The 17,983-nt window shown below is 34.9% G+C and overlaps 2 protein-coding genes across 2 annotated transcripts; both read right to left on the bottom strand.

Moving 5' to 3' along the window:
- Positions 1-997: 997 nt before the first annotated feature.
- LOC139853186 (uncharacterized) lies at positions 998-2,598 on the bottom strand. Its single transcript, XM_071842567.1, has one exon. It carries the CDS (start codon positions 2,596-2,598, stop codon positions 1,453-1,455), a length of 1,146 nt encoding a protein of 381 aa, XP_071698668.1. The 3' UTR covers positions 998-1,452.
- Positions 2,599-4,092: 1,494 nt separating this feature from the next.
- On the bottom strand, positions 4,093-13,706 carry LOC139856043 (alpha-crystallin domain-containing protein 22.3-like). Its single transcript, XM_071845275.1, has 3 exons — positions 13,587-13,706; positions 6,123-6,454; positions 4,093-4,582 (listed from the first exon to the last, which is right to left on the bottom strand). The coding sequence occupies exons 1-3, from the start codon at positions 13,601-13,603 to the stop codon at positions 4,347-4,349; spliced, it is 585 nt and encodes a 194-aa protein (XP_071701376.1). The 5' UTR covers positions 13,604-13,706; the 3' UTR covers positions 4,093-4,346.
- Between the last annotated feature and the right edge of the window lie 4,277 nt (positions 13,707-17,983).

Raw genomic sequence — 17,983 nt, 5'->3', positions numbered from 1 at the left:
AAAAAAAATTCAAAAATTTTTTTTTTTTTTCGAAAAAAATAAAATTTCAAATTTTTTTTTTTTGAAATTTTTTTTTTCAATTTTTTTTTTCAATCACATGTGATTAAATTTGACATGCAGTAAATCACATGTGATTGTGCATGCCAATCACATGTGATTGTAAAACCCAATCACATGTGATTATCGCATGTCAAATCCAATCACATGTGATTGGAAAAAAAAAATTCAGTAAATTGACGAATAATGACGAATTTCACTAAATTTGTGCTAAAACCTTCAAACACCAAATTTTTGATCAAAACTTGATCAAATCACCGAATTAAAGTCTAAAATTTTGAAGATACGATCACGAAACGCTAACAAACTTGATCAAATCACCGAATTAAAGTATGTTTCCGGTTGAAATTTTTTTAAAAAAATTGTAATTTTTTTTAATCACATGTGATTGGATTTGATATGCAAAATCACATGTGATTGAGTTCCACAATCACATGTGATTGGGTTTTACAATCACATGTGATTGGATTTGACATGCTAAATTTTTAAAAAAAAAATTCAAAAAAAAAAATTTTCATAAAAAAAATTTTCGAAATTTTTTTTTTTTAAATTTATATAAAAAAAAATTTAATTTTTTTTTTTTCAATCACATGTGATTGTCGCGCCACATATCGCGCTCTGATTGGTCCATTGAATTTCAAGCAAATTTTTGGTTTCAAGGGAATACAACTCACAACTTATAATCAAATACTTCCATTCTGTGTAAAGTTTGTGTTTGGTTCCCATAATTCAATGAAATTCAACAGAACTAAAATTTCAATTCCATTTCCATTACATAATAATTCCTTGGATGATAATTTCAGTTTCATCAAAAGTATTCAGTGATCCAAACGAGCCTAAGTACCAGCTGTTGAGATTTTAAAGCTAGAGAGTAGAGACCAATGAAAATAATAATAATAGCATAAAAGTAGCATACCTACAAAAAATCGCCCTTACAAAAACCAGTAAACCACTAACATATTGTATAAATCTTTCAAGAAGATAGCACAGACAATAAAGTCCGCGTAACATAAACCACTAACAAAATGTGTGAATCGGCTATTTATAGAGACAGTACAAAAATGCATATGAGGTTCTTTGTATACTACGAAAACTACCAACTACAAAAAGGTTGAACAACCGAACCCCAAAAGACTAGGCTTTAACAACTAACAAAATGTGTTTCTTCCACATCTATAAAATAAACTTATGAATCCCAGTGGGTGTATGCATAAAAACTGCTGTCGACCTTTATATCAATAGGACTTTCAAAAAAATCTCAAAACGGTTGTATGATAGTGAGTAGCTGTGTGTATCCAACTTTCTACTAAATAAACTTAGCAGCACACCAAATGTGTATCAAACTTTTCGAAAAAGGATTTAAATTGCACACAAACATGTTCATGTGCAAGCTTACTACAAAGGCCGGGCAACAAAACCTCTAGTAATCATCTTCTCCACCAATTCTTCATGTTTCTTGATCTGTCCAGCCTTCCTTAACTGCCCTAAAACCATTTCATAATCACCATTACTAGGTTTCAAACACTTTTCCTCAATCATCTCTCTAAAAAACTTATAAGCATTATTCCAATGACCCATCCCACAATACATCCCAATCAAAATCCTATAACTATTCACATTAAGCTCAATCTTATTCTCATCCATCTCTTCTTTCAACTTCAACACCATATCCGCCGACTTAGAATCCGCAAACATCCTCATTAATAAATTGTACGTCACCGTATTCGGCTTACACTTCAACCCTTTCATTCTCATTAACAATCTATGCGCACTGTTCACATCACGGGCTCTCAATATTTCCCTAAATATCGGATTAAAACTACTTGAATTCGGCTCACACCCTTTCTTAACCATCGAATTCAAAACCTTGATGGCTTCATCACGATTCTCGTCTTTACAATGAGTCTCAATGAGAAAATTGTAAGTAATCAAATCAGGTTCACAATGAAGCCGCTTCATTTGATTATGAACTTGTAAAACCTTTTCTGTCCTACCAGCTTTAACATGAACCCGCATTAAATTATTATAGGTAATCGAATTTGGCTGAATTCCTTGGTCAAGCATTTCAGCAAGCACGTCATGTGCACGAGATATCTGCCCATTTCTGCATAACGCATCAATCACAATTGTATACGTGTAAACATTAGGTTTAATCTCGTTTGCTTTCATTTCACGAAAAACTCTTTCGGCTTCCGAAATGTTACCAGCCCTGCACCACCCATTAACCAAACTAGTGTAAACGATAACATCTGGTTCAAATTTATGTTTCAAACTATCGAAAAACGATTGAGCTTCTTCAGCTCTACGTTTCTTACAAAGAATACTAATCACAACCGAAAACGCGATACGATCAGGCGTACAATTAAAATCCTCCATACGATTAAACGCGTGAACAGCTTCAGCAGCTAACCCAGCTCTAACATACCTACGGATCAAAATTGAAAAGGTATCAATCGAAATCGTAACATTTCGTTCTTTCATCAGCTCAATTACCTTCCACGCTATATCGAATTTCCGGACTTTACCGGCGAGATCAATCATTTCATTGTACACGTCTGGAGAATTGGTAGTTTCATTGGTCGCCCAATTGAAGAAAGCTAGGGTTTGTGGAAAGGGAATACCGTGACGTACGGCGGCGCATTGAGTAATAACGGAACGAATGACGGCGGCAGAGAGAGGTTGATGTCGGGCGAGGTTAGTGAAGTCGGTTGAGAGAGATGGGATGGTGTAACTTGGAGGGAAATTGGTGGTGGTTGGATTAGGGTTAGGGTTTAGACGGTGGTGGTTTTTGATTATGGAGTGAAGTTTTTCTGAAATTAGGGTTTCGGAGTGAGATAATTTTTCAGTTGTGGTGTTGGTGGTGGTGACGGCAGCGGTGTCCGAGATGACGGCGGAGGTGGCGGGAGAGATAGTGAGGGTTGAAAGACGGCGGAGGTTTAGTTTGATGACGGCCATTTGGCGGCGGGTTTTTTAATTTTGTGAAAGAAACAGTGTTATGACTTGTGAGTGAGAGAAAGGACAGTACAAAGGGCAGGAAGCAGGATGAACTCGGGAACAGGGGCTAAGATAATACGTAGTAGATAATTGATAATTGATAATTGATAATTGATTTTTATGAAAGTAATAAACTTAATTTTAAAGCACTTAGGATAACAAGCAAACCAAAAAACTATTACGATTTAGGTTTCTTTGTTACGAATTTTGGAAGATATGTTGGTTGGTTGGTTGTGGCTTGTTTGAGCAGTTTTAAGAGTGATGATGGTTGGTTGCTCGTCGGGGTGTTTCAATTAGTTTTTGTTAGGAGTAGCCTTCAGCGATCATTTTCAAGTTTTGCGTAAACACTAATGTTAGGACGAGTCAATGGTTGTATTGGGTGCTTATTTTGTTGTTTGGTTGCGCAATGGCTTAATGTTACGTCATATCTCTTTCATATATCTTTAAAAAGGTTAACAATTTTTCAAAACACAATAAAGTATGTTACATGACTTACATCGATCAAAAGCGAACCTTTGAATGTTGCAGTTCATACTTCATAGGTTGAACTTATCTATAAGTAAACACAATCTACAGTTTTATAATACAAAACTTGTTCAATATAATGGTAAATTGTAGCTTGATTGATTGCATCAACTTGTTCAATATAATTGTAATTGTAGCTTGATTGATTGCATCGTAAGGAAAATGATCTTTATGCCCACTAATTTCAGTCATACATCACTAATGAGTAGTTGTAGCTGTAGCTTGATTTCTTGCAGTGTAATTCGAAGTATTATACAATACTTTAAATCATATTTAACAGTGTAATGTGTAATAATGAAAAGTTGTGTTATAGGGAACATATAATCAAATACAACATAGATCTACAACATGAGAAATGACACATTTTTTGTAAAAAAAAAATATTTACAAAATGACTTGTACTAATAATGTCATGAAAAAACCGAAGAGAGAAAACATAAATGAATTTTAATGGTTCCATCCAAATCCACATCATTTTTTCTAGTTAATGTTAGTCAAAATTATGTGTAATTAGTAAGCAAAATCACACAATTTTGATTTCAAAATACTATCAAGTAATTTCTTGGGTTCAACATGCCAAAAAATGGCATAAACAGCAAAAGAGATCCTTGCACAGGAAAAGCTTAATTGACCTGCAGAAAACACAAATCCAACTACCAAAAGATTCAGATCCTTCAACAAAACATGCCTTTCCAACCTAGGTACTATGTTTAATTGCAATATACATCAGGACGACCAACATGTTCCTAATCTACAACTGATGACAAACCTTACGAAGACTTTTTCTTAACAACTCCCTCAAGAACACCATTATCTAGCTCGTGTTCCAAGGTCAAAGGGTCAACATGTGCGCCTAAGTTGAACGAAACAGAGAAATCGCCCGGTGAACAAAAATTTCCTGTACGCATCTCAAAAACCATGTTGTGGGCGAGAATCTTCTTCTCCCCCGTGTGTGTCACTCCATTGATAGTGACAGTTCCATCCATTTGTATGACACATTTAAATGCTGCAGATTGAATATTGTAATAAATAATGCAGATTGAATATTGTAATAAATAATAATCAATCATCTGTAGCCTATGTAATTATTGAATATAGACAAGGTGTACTACAATCAAGATTGCAAAAGACGTGAGACGGGGTCGAGTCGGTCAGGTCCAAAAAAGGTCGAGAAGTTCGAGACGGGGTCGAGACGGACGTTGACTTTTAATATACAAGTATATAAATGTATATATAGCCAAAAAAAAATTAATTAATTAATTTGTATCCATAATCGCTATTACCGTTAATTTAATTCAAAAACATTAAATTAGAATACGACAAATTTTACCGATTTTACCGACTTTCTGTCTTTTCTGAATTTTGACAGACTCTGACCCCATTTTTTTCAACTTTGACCCGAATTTTGACCGTTAACTTTCATATTAGACGATTTTCTTCGAGACGAGACGAGCTAGTCACCAAACCGTCGCAACAGCTCAAGACGGGGTGTTTTGCAACACTGACTACAATACAACTTTGTTCTATGAGATTACAAATTGTTCACTAGAAAAACGTGCATAGTAATATCAACTCTATGAAAATGTCCACTTTTTATGTATCACAAGAAAGGGTGTAGACTGAATAATGTAAAGAACAATGATATTTCCACCTCCATTTTTGATAAATCCATCACATGTGTGCATTAAGAATTTGTATTATACTGTACAACTTATTAATGCATATATGCATTGGATTTATCAAAAATGATGGTGGAATTATAAATGCCCTAACGTAAATACAACGCAAGTGATTTTGATTAAAGAAAAGTTGTACTGCAACTATAATTTAAACCATCAATCTACAAGCAGAGCTTTTATGAAGGAGCACGGAGTTGATAAAATGCATTATTTTCTAGTGAACTGTTAAACAATTGTAATCTCATAAATTAACATGTGAATACGTTTGACATATAAAGATTGGACTATTTCATATGTACATCAGTTGTTTATAAAGAAAACGTCTAAGTACACACTCAAAACGCTGGTCAGTTAATATTAAAGGATACATACGAGTCAAGCTTTTATCAAGTGACTTGAGCTCAGCTCAAGCTAGCTTTTATCGCATTCAAACATAAGCTTAAAAAACCAGGATTGAGATACATAACATGCTGAGTCCAACCTATCATCAAGCCATAATTAATATGTAGGTATGTGTGTGTCTTCGTGTGTGTGTGTTCGCAATTTGAAATTAACCTATGATTTTATTAAACGATTTTCTTATCGTTAGTTATTAGTTATGGTTACATTGTTATAATTTTCATATACCTTTGGAAATGATTTTTCATTTTAATTTTATACTTTTGAGGTAAAGAAATGATTTTTATTAATGAGTTTAACTTCTACATATATTTAAAATACTTATATGTATCATGGACTAATTTTTTGTAACTTTTTCAGCTTTTTGAACTTAACTCGAACCAAGTTCAACTAATTTGCAGCCCTTATGTCTGAGCAGACTAAAAGGCTAACATTAAGAAAGCATAAGAATATAAGATAGAAACTTACTTTCATCTTTCTTGACGCCTGGGAGAGCAACACGAAAAAGAAAACCGTCATCCGATTCCGAAATGTCAAGTGACCCGATAAGTGGGCCCATTGAAGCAGCAGCACTACCAGAAACCAGTATTCCCTTTTTGGTGACTGATAAAATGTCATTCAGTTCTTTCTCAGTAGCACCTTGAGGCAAATAAACCATTGCTGGTTCATACTTCAAAGGTACGTTGTCATTCTTGTGGGCCATGTTGGAATCAAAAGAATCTAGAGGTGGGCCGGCGTACGGAACACAGTTAATAGGTGCTACAGCGATTGCAGGTTGATCATCGAAAGATTGGTGAGATCTGAATTTCACAAGAGAATGGCATAAACAAAACTGGATTATTTTTTGAAATATAATATAATATCCTATAACTAAATGACACTTAGGTGTTGTTTGTTTTACAGCCTACAGATCATATTATGTCTAATGTCTGCGAACTCGCAAACATTTCTACTGCAGACTGTTGGTTTTACTGGAGACATGAGATAAAATAATGTCTTATTTTGTCTGCAATCTTGCAAACTTTAAAATATGCTTCTAAGTGCTGCAGACAGAATTAAGTTATTTTGCAAACATAAAAACAAACGGCCTTCATTATTCAACATACAAATCTCTAGGCCACATGTTCTTTACATACATGGTCTGCAGATCTTCAGACAAAAACATCTTAAAAAACAAATAGCACCTGATAGAGCCGATTCGAGTTGGCGAAACTCCAAAGAAATAGAGAAAGAGAAGAGACCAGCTTGGAGCAATTTTCTTAATATTTCCACCAAATGCAACTTACAAAATTATAGTGATCTTAAACATCAACAGAATTAAATGTGCATTCCTAACGTTAATGGCTAGTGATATACGTGCATGACATCCATGTATGATGTGCATGAGATGATGGCCATGACAACTGCTAATTAACTCCCCACGTATTCCACTGTGCTCAACTAAGATAAATAATTGCAATTTTTGACTGAGCTTTGAGTTTGACTAGTGGGCCATTAATTCCACAAGTGGGCTTGTAATGAAACCTGATGTACGTGGGCTTACTAGAAGTATTTTGGGCCATGCTCGTATCAATACCCACCGGTTGAAAATCAACCTTGTCCTCAAGGTTGGAGAGATCTTCCATGATGGTTTTCGGGGCGGTCGTATGAAAGGGTACCCATTTTCAATAAAAGCCTTTGCTTTGCGAATCACAAATTTTTCCAAATCTTCCACGGTGGTTCATGTATAGTTTGAAGAACTACAAATTGTGGTGGTTTGTATGAGTGACCAGAGTTGACAAGAGTTGATAATGGGTGACCCATTATGTGACATGTAACACGTCGAGAACGTTGGGATACGGTACCGAGTAGTTTTGAGGGAGATAAGGCGGGGAAATGAGGAATTGGTGGTTCAATGGAGGTGTCATGGGCTGTTGGTATTTTGGGTATCGGAAGGGTGGTTTTCACATGAATTGGTATGTTTATGGAAGTGGTAATGGTTTCAACGGGAAGGGTGGTTTCTTGCTGTAAAAGTTGTGGTGGATTTTCGGTTGTGGTTTCAAGGTTTGTGACATGTAATTGGTTGACTAGAATATTGACATCAAGGGCGGGCTCAGTATCGTCAACATGAAGTTACTTAGCAAAAGTATTTGCTAAATCTGTCCCCGGATAACACTTAAGCACGGTAGCAGCCAAACGGGCTTGTGATGCTTTGAGTGCTACAAACGAGGCGTAGGCTCGCGGACCGATGGGGTGTTTACCTATGTCCTCAAGCGACTCCTCATTGATAGAAATGTCTTGGTGAAAAGACATGGTGGGTTTAGCAATGAAAGCACCAAATTGATAGAGCCGATTTGAGTTAGCGAAACTCCAAAGAAATAGAGAAAGAGAACAGACAAGCTTGGAGCAATTTTCTTAAATTTTCCACCAAATGCAACTTACAAATTTATAGTGATCTTAAACATCAACAGAATTAAGCGTGCATTCCTAACATTACAAAATAAAAGGACTAATGCATGCAGTAAAGAGAAACGTGGGGATCATGCTAATATGATGCCTAATAGTAAGGATCATGGAGACCCATTAAACATCACGTGCATATGACAAATTATTCATGCAACTAACTTCTGACTTATTCTCCAATGCAAAGCTTCATGGGCCAATTGTGACTGGAACTCATTAATCTTTATAACGGGCTGGTAAGACTTTTGCTCTAATGGGTCTGCTTCTTCCTTCTTGTTGGGCTGGATTGCTATCAACACCCTCCTGTTAAGAAACAACCTTGTCCTCTAGGTTAGTAAATTCTGGCGGAACGAATTCTGGAAACAAACTCTTGAGATCATGAATATCTTCCCATGTTGCTTCACTCTGGGCACACCATTGCCAAATAATCAACGTTTGTGGCTTATTGTTGTGTACTCTTGTGCGGATCACAAATTTAGGTCGTAGTACTGGAAGATCAACTTGAACCATAAGCTCTTCAGCGGTCGCTTCTATTGACACCACCTTAATTGAACATCAGCAACTGTTGGATCAATTATAAGCTACCCTTCAATCATCCCGAGATCGTATTGTTCGTCATGCCAATAAACATCGTTTAGATGTTACATTTACTGCAGGCGATTGGGTCTATGTACGACTACGTATTTATCACCAGAGCAGCTCGTGGTTCACACAAATTGGCTAAACGTTTTTTTTTTTTTTGTCCGTTTCAAGTACTTAGTCGGATAGGGCAGGTGGCGTATAAATTGGATCTTCAAGAAGGTAGCCGAATCCACCCCGTGTTTCATGTTTCTCTGTTACGACGTTGTCATGGTGATCCTCAAGCTAATCAAGCTCCATTGCCGCCTATGGTTCAAGATGATCTTCCAGTACTACGACCTGAATGTGTGATCCGCACAAGAGTACACAACAATAAGCCACAAGCGTTGATTATTTGGCAAGGGTGTGCCCAGACTGAAGCAACATGGGAGGATATTCATCATCTCAAGAGTTTGTTTCCAGAATTCGTTCCGCCAGAATTTACTAACCTAGAGGACAAGGTTGTTTCTCAAAAGGAGGGTATTGATAGCAATCCAGCCCAACAAGAAGGAAGAAGCAGGCTCATTAGAGTAAAAGTTATACCAGCCCGTTATAAAGATTATTGAGTTCCAATCACAATTGGCCCATGAAGCTTTGCATTGGAGAACAAGTCGGAAGTTAGTTGCATGAATAATCGGTCATATGCACGTGATGTTTAATGGGTCTCCAAGATCCTTACTATTAGGCATCATATTAGCATGATCCCCACGTTTCCCTTTACTGCATGCATTAGTCCTTTTATTTTGTAACGTTAGGAATGCACGTTTTATTCTGTTGATGTTTAAGATCACTATAAATTTGTAAGTTGCATTTGGTGGAAATATTAAGAAAATTGCTCCAAGCTTGTCTGTTCTCTTTCTCTATTTCTTTGGAGTTTCGCCAACTCGAATCGGCTCTATCAATTTGGTGCTTTCATTGCTAAACCCACCATGTCTTTTCACCAAGACATTTCTATCAGTGAGGAGTCGTTGGGGACATAGGTAAACGCCTCATCGGTCCGCGCGCCTACGCCTCGTTTGTAGCACTCAAAGCCTCACAAGCCCGTTTGGCTGCTACATTAAGTGTTACCCGGGGACAGATTTAGCAAATACTTTTGCTAAGTATCTTCATGTTGACGATGTTGACCCCGCCCTTGATGTCAATATTCTAGTCAACCAATCACATGTCACAAACCTTGAAACCACAACCGAAAATCCACCACAACTTTTACAACGAGAAACCACCCTTCCCGTTGAAACCATTACAACTTCCATAAACATACCAATTCCTGTTAAAACCACCCTTCCGATACCCAAAACACCAACAGCCCATGACACCTCCATTGAACCACCAATTCCTCATTTCCCCGCCTTATCTCCCTCAAAACTACTCGGTACCATATCCCAACGCTCTCGACGTGTTACATGTCACATAATGGGTCACCCATTATCAACTCTTGTCAACTCTGGTCACTCATACAAACCACCACAATTTGTAGTTCTTCAAACTATACATGAACCACCGTGGAAGATTTGGAAAAATTTGTGATTCGCAAAGCAAAGGCTTTTTTTGAAAATGGGTACCCTTTCATACGACCGCCCCGAAAACCACCATGGAAGATCTCTCCAACCTTGAGTACAAGGTTGATTTCCAACCGGTGGGTATTGATACGAGCATGGCCCAAAATACTTCTAGTAAGCCCACGTACATCAGGTTTCATTACAAGCCCACTTGTGGAATTAATAGCCCACTGGTCAAACTCAAAGCTCAGTCAAAGATTGCAATTATTTATCTTAGTTGAGCACAGTGGAATACGTGGAGAGTTAATTAGCAGTTGTCATGGCCATCATCTCATGCACATCATACATGGATGTCATGCACGTATACCACTAGCCATTATGTTTAAATAGTTACGCATGTAGTTTTTAGCATGTTGCATTATTTCCTTAATAATAGGTTAGTGATATTCAGTTTACTGTACGTCAGTTTAATTTGTTTAGTCTCTTGTATTTTAGTATAAATAGGTGTTTTGTATATTTAGAAGAGTATGATGAATGAAAATTGGTTTTGAACCAAAGTCTCTTCTTAGTCTTTATTTCTTTGGAGATTTCCTATCCTTGGAGTTAGCGGTCGACTCGAATAGACCGTATCAGCACCTTAGACTGATAACTTAGGTGGCTAAATGAACCCATTTAATATAATTAAATCGTTGCGATTTACTGAACATGTTTTAGGCCAAACGGGTCACATGGAATATTAACTAAAAAGGAAATGAGTCAATTTTAGTAACCATATTTGACACGTTTGATGTTTATATATTTCTAAAAAATTTTGGACAGTATGTGACTTCAATTTTATTAACCATATTTGACCAGAGCACATTTTTACCCATTTTGACCAGATACATTATCTGCCCATTTTGCCACCTCTACTCAAAATCCTAACATCAGCATCACAGACTAATAAATAAATACAACAACAACAACAACAACAATACCCAATACCATATGAGTGGTGTATGGGGGAGGTAATATGTAGACAATCATTCCCCTATCCGAGAATAAAGATAAGTCATTTTTCCACCCAAAGTGAAACACTCTCAAGAGTAGAGAAAGTCATCCCTCTCTTTATTCGACGGATAAAGAGATTGCTTCCGAGAGGACCTCCGGCCTTTAAGTAGGAAAAAGGTTTTATTTTTAAAAAATAATAATAATAATAATAGACGCCATGAAAATGGTAGAATCAAATTTCCATGGGTTTTAAATCCTGACTGGAATTTAATTTAGGCTCTAAGAGTCAGTCAAGTCGCCATCAAATCGACGATTGCAGTCGACTCAATAGAGCCATCAGACTAATAAATAAATGATCGCATAAAAGATTGATAGTTTGAACGCAGTTTAGTAAGATGGTATACTGGTTCGTTTTGATTCTTAAAAGCATAGAATAAACTGAATTGACTACAAATGTTGAGATTATATATTGCATTATTGCTACAACATCTACAATTAATATTAATGACATATTAACAACATTAACAATTAACAATTAACAATTAAATTTATTTTAAAACCATTAGTCTACAAGAAGGTTGAGATGCCCCCACACAAAGCATGTTTAATGAACACTCAAAGCAAATATCGCAACATAAATGAAAAGAAGACTAGCAAATCCAAACATAAAATGCCTAAAACAATAATTAATATCTAATTTAATAAACAAATAAAAACAAAACATATACAAAATATAAGAAACCACAATGAGAAGCCTTACGAGCGGGGAATTAAAAATGAGAAGAATACCTCAAAAAATATGAAGAACGTTGGACAGACATGGCGTCAATAAGACAATTTATTGTCTTGCAATGGAAGGTATAAAATTATGTAAAAGAGAGGTGCTTATATAAGCTTAGAGAACGCGTGTGCTTTAGTTGCTACACGATGTGAGACAACGAGTAATGTGGTCGACTAATGTAATTACGAATACTTGGAAAAAATTCGTATCAAATTAAATGTCCACCGATTGAAAACACATATCAGATTGGCTCATTTACATTGTAACTGCATTTATCCGTTAGTGGATCTTCATTAGTCATAATTTACAAATTCACATCAAGAAATTAACTGATTACCTAATATACCATTATACTAATAGGCGTTTAATACGATGTCGTTTTGCTAATTAAAACTTAATTATAAAGACAATAATCCAACTAACAATAACGATCATAGAAAGGAGCCCGGCTTCTCATTTTAAAAACTTAAATTCAATTAAATCACAATATATCAGATTATTTATAATCTATATTCAAATTAATATTTAGATTATTTATAATCTATATTCAAATTAATGAATATTCAAATTAATGAATATTCAAATTAAATCACAAATCATAAACAGGACTTACAAACTGAATATTTAGATGCAAAACAAAACCATTGAAATTTCAACCCAGACCTTTTACTGAAATACCGGAGCGAAATGTGAAATCGAATATTTTTAATGAACTTTCAAAAAGATTTTTTAGACCTTATTAACCACTTGTACTTATCTTTGAACAAAATTAAAGATCCCCATACCAAAAAAGGACTAATCTTTGATTAAAAAAGGTAGTGGACTTCATTTTAAGTAGGACCCTTCTATCTCATCCTGCTTCGATCTCAAATGTATCAGTAGAGACTACAATGATTACAAATTCGAGTCTCGTCAATTAGATTAGTATATCAGTTTGTTTACATTTCTAAAGAACATATAGAATAAAAAGGGCACACACTGATCAAAATAATAACAATCTAAACCAATACCCTACACCGATAAATAATAAGATAAAACACAAATGTACTTTTATCTTTTTATGTTTGTTCCATTAGGATGTCACATTTTATGTGTACAAGAAAGTGAGAAAACTGTTCATCCAAACTTCCTAAAGATAGAAAAATTTTCAACCTAAACATAATCAGTCATTTATTCAAAAAAAAAAAAAAAAAAAAAAAACATATTCCATTTTAAAACAATAAATATATCTAAACATTCCAACAGATATCACAGATTATATTGTACACACAGAAAACGTGAGAATCTACAACCTAAACACAAAATATGTTTGCAGATAATTACAGAATATTGAAAACAATAGCAAAACACTACATAAATTAGCATCTCAAATAACAAATAGATAAAGCATCATAGCAAGTAATAAAAGAGTTCCGTTTCGATTCACTAAATGTAAAAAGAAAATATATATATAAAAAACAAAAAATGACGATGAGTAGGGTCGATCCCGTAAGAAAGAATTAGGGTTTTATTGTAAACCCCATAGAAAACATAAAAATTTAAGATCAATTAATGATGCTTGAGAATAGGGGGAAAAAAAGAAGAAGAAGAAGAAGAACATACCCGTTGGTAGCAGCCATGAAATCGAAATTGAAGAGTGAACAAGGGAGGGTTTCTTTCAGATTTTGAAATTTTTGTGAATATAGAATATAGAAGGTGGACTCAACTTGAGCCGTAGTAATTTTATAGTGACTCGTTGGTGTTGTAACTAATGCCCTGCTTGTGATTATAGCCAAAATACCCATTCCCAGCAAGTTCTTGCGCTGGAGCCCAATAAAAAAAAAAATTGTCAGGTTACCCTCGCAAGACGCAAGGTGCCTTGCGAGTTGCACTCGCAAGGCGCAAGCTTGCGTCCTTGCGTCTTGCGAGCTTGCGACCTTATCTGATCAGATGTTGGATTTTCAGATAAGATTTAGTAAGATTTCTTAGATTTTTGTCGGATAAGATTTTACCCTATTTATAGGATGACCCTGGAACTTTGATTTCACAGTCTCATAAAAATTCCATTCTTGTGCAATTCATTGATTAAAGGTACTTTAAGGTACTAATTTAAGCATTTTTCTTCACTAATTATAGTATTTATTATTTGTTTGTATGATGATTATTTTTAATTAGTTTGTTATTTACAGTTAATCTCAGTTAATATCCATGGACAGAAGAGCTAGAGCTTCACACCGACCATCACAAGGAGAGTCATCACAACAAGTTGCTGAAGGACGACGACTATTAGCCGATCGTCCCATTCTTCCTGGTATTAAAGTTGTTGCTCAAGGTGGTTTTTCCGCGTACTGGCGGGGAATAGATGCTGGAGCTTTTCTATATCGTCAAGTTAATGAGTACTATCCCAGACTTGTTAGGGAATTCTATGCTAACTATGTCTTTGATCCACGTAAACTGAAATGTGTTCACGTGAACATGTTTGGTTATTCCTACGATTGGACGTTGGAGGAGTTTGGTGAGATTCTGGATATTCCAGATGGAGATTTCAAGTTTTTCAGTCTTAGCAAGGATGTGAAAAAGGCCCCGAGGAGGTCAGCTACAGGAAATTCATTCTCAGCTTCTGGATTTGTTTCGGGACTATGTAAACCTGGTTTTTACATGCCAAACAGTGGTCCTGTCATTATCAGGGAGGAAGATATTCAGGACCAGTATCAACAGATGATGAATGTCATCAAGAAGAATGTCATGTTTCGAGATGATGCTGATGTGGAGCTATCTGTAACTGAAGTTTTGATTTTGATGTGTTTGCTCGAACAAATCCCAATTAATCTGGCATATGTGGTTGCGAATCGGATGGCAGGTGTGACGATCGCTCCAAATCCATATGGACGAACACGTCATTCATCGATTTCATTGCGAGGTATTTGACCTCTATATGATACGTTTTATAAACATTGCATTCTTTTGAAAAGGCAAACCAAATATGAATATTTAAATCAAAGGTTTTCGACATCTGATGATTTCTACATATAGACAGGTTTTCGACATCTGATGATTTCTACATATAGACAATCACTGTAAATAATAGTTTACAACAGTACTTCCGTTGACAATGCAGTCAAAATAAGATACATGGTGATAATTTGGTGAATGCAACGTTTTCTTGAAAAATATGCCATGTAAGACTCCATGCACATAGCTTGTCTATCATATAAGCAAACAGCGGAAGACTTCTAGGAAACCTGAGAATAAACATGCTAACAAGTGTCAACACAAAGGTTGGTGAGTTCATAGTTTGTATGTTTCACATAATCTGTATATAAAGGTGGATCACAAGATTTCAGTTGTTCAATCCAGAAACGTTTATCAAAATATTCTACGAAATTGAGCACCCTGGTAACTAAACTTAACGTATATATAATTTGTACCCTTTGTATAATCATCTTAATAATACACGCAAACCAACGTGTACGCTTCTCAAATAGCATACGTCCCTTTAAAAGGCTAGCGCTCTAGCTCAGACGGGGATATCAAGCCCTATGGATCCATATATAACTACTCGCTCCCACCAGTTCTTATAACCGGCAGTTACTAGTTACCAAAGCTAAGGGATTTTCGGTTCAAACTCGGTGTAGAATTTAGTATGTACTTGTATCCATTGCGTTTAAAATAAAGTGCATGTATTCTCAGCCCAAAAATATATATTGCAAAAGCAATTAAAAAGGGATCAAATGAAACTCACGCATATAAATCTAGTATTTTCAGTATTTATAAACAGTCGCATGTATTCTCAGCCCAAAAATATATTGAGTAAAAGGGATCATATGAAACTCACGCATATAAATATTGTATATCGGTTAATAAAGCATTTGCATGTATTCTCAGTCTAAAAATATAGATTGAAAAAGCAATTAAAAAGGGATCAATGAAACTCACCTTAGCAGCATATAAAGTCGTTCACCAAAATGTGATCGAAACTCGGATTACCAAATAACCGTAGATCTCAACGTATCAATATTGAGATTCAATATTGTAGGAAAGTACGTAGACACAGCGGAGATGATAAACACTATGTTTTATTCATAAATATACCCCCGAACATTACCCATAACCTCCTTGGCAATAATCCATAATTTCCTTAGCTTTAACCCGTTTGAGAACTCGTTTTGAAAGTTACACGCTCATGACCTCGTCGTAATATTTTATGTATAATACTAATAATAACACTAATATTACAAATAATAATATTAGGATTAATAATAATAATATAATAATAATAATAATAATAATAATAATAATAATAATAATAATAATAATAATAATAATTTAAATAATACGGAGTAAAAAGAATGAGGAAAGAAACAGAATAGATCGAGCTATTTATACATGTTTGCTGAATCTGATGCCCATGCGATCGCATGGGCTTTCAGTGCAAATGCCATGCGATCGCATGGCCCGTCTGGACAGCTCACTTTCGTTTGTTTTCTTGCTTGTCGACATATTATTTAATTATATATATAATATATTTAATTTATATAATTAATTATATATTATATTAAATTCACATGCATAGTTGACTTGTAATTTTTGTTCCGATAAGTCGTACGTTGTCACTCGACTTATGTCTCGGTTCCGGTTTTTCGAACGCCCTTGCGTACGCTGAGAAAAGTAGTACTTTTCGTTTTGTGACTCGTACCTTTGTCAAAATATAAACTTAATCATTGATAACTATGTCACTCTAAGTGTAGCTTTAATTAATTAAGTGTTTTGGTTATTTACTTCTATAAATCAATTTTTACTGTAGCAATTCACTGTAGCAAAGTCAATTTCACTGTAGCAAATAGTGATTTTCGAAGACAATGTAGCATTTTGGGTACTGTAGCAATTTGAAAATACTGTAGCAAATTAGTGTTTTACTGGTTCATTTTAAACGCTTTAGTTAATTTATCTAAATATCAATCGGATCAATAAATGAATGTTACTATCATTTACTAAATAACTTGAAATTACATATATGTATATATCTTTTTAATATACATAAATCAGTTTTTAAATACACATTGGAAGTTATTTATAATTAATTTTAATAATAAATATTTCAACTTATCATATATATTCAAATAGATATTTAAACCAATAAGTTTAATGTACGGTATCAAACAATTAATACATCGTTACATTTTCAAGTTATAGTATATATGTATCTATTTACATATAATTGTTCGCGAATCGTCGAAAACAACCGAAGGGTATTTAGATATAGAAAAGTAGTTCAAAAATTTTGAGATTCAGTTTTACAGACTTTGCTTATCGTGTCGGAAATGTTAATCATACAAAGATTAAGTTTAAATTTGGTCACAAATTTCCGGATTGTCACAGCAGGATTGCCTGCAGCTGGTGGAAGTGGATTGCCGTATGGCATGTTGTTGAACAACTTCTTTGCTGATGAAGACGAGTTGGTGTATCCTTCTGATCGAGAGGTGTTGAATGCTCAGATTATGTATGCTGCTCCAATTTAATTAATCTTGGTTGATCATGTAATAAAGTAGGTCGTAGGGCCTTTTGTACTACCTAGTTTGTGTGTTTGTAGTATGTCATTCTGGTTAATGAAATGGTATTTTAATTTTAGCCTATCTGTTTTATTGGTCATTTTAATTTCAGTACAAGTTCAGGGACGACGGGAGTAATTTGGTCAATAACTTTTATAAACTTACACTTAAGCAGTAACAAATAAAAAAAACTCAAATTTAATTGAGTACCAAAAACTTTTATAGATGGACATATACATTAACAGAAGTTAAACAAATAAAAAAAACTCAAACAGCAGCAACAAAAAAATATTAATCATACCATACGCAAAGACGCAAATCAAACCTTGCGACTGGACGCAAGACGCAAATTTTATGGCTCTTGCGTTCTTGCGTCTTTGCGTCTTGCGTTTGTTATTATTAGGTTATAAACCTGATAATAACATTCACTTGACACACACACACTTACCCAGATGCAGAGAAGCAAATTAC

The sequence above is a fragment of the Rutidosis leptorrhynchoides genome, chromosome 6, assembly GCF_046630445.1.
Source record: "Rutidosis leptorrhynchoides isolate AG116_Rl617_1_P2 chromosome 6, CSIRO_AGI_Rlap_v1, whole genome shotgun sequence".
Taxonomy (NCBI): Eukaryota; Viridiplantae; Streptophyta; class Magnoliopsida; order Asterales; family Asteraceae; genus Rutidosis; species Rutidosis leptorrhynchoides.
This window is presented reverse-complemented; position numbering and strand designations above follow the sequence as displayed.

Coding starts and splice junctions, on each gene's coding strand:
- LOC139856043 (XM_071845275.1), bottom strand. Junction 4,583..6,122: donor AGGCGTCAAGAAAGATGAAA/GTAAGTTTCTAT, acceptor TTCAATCTGCAG/CATTTAAATGTGTCATACAA.
- LOC139853186 (XM_071842567.1), bottom strand. CDS start 2,598: ATGATTGATCTCGCCGGTAAAGTCCGGAAATTCGATATAGCGTGGAAG.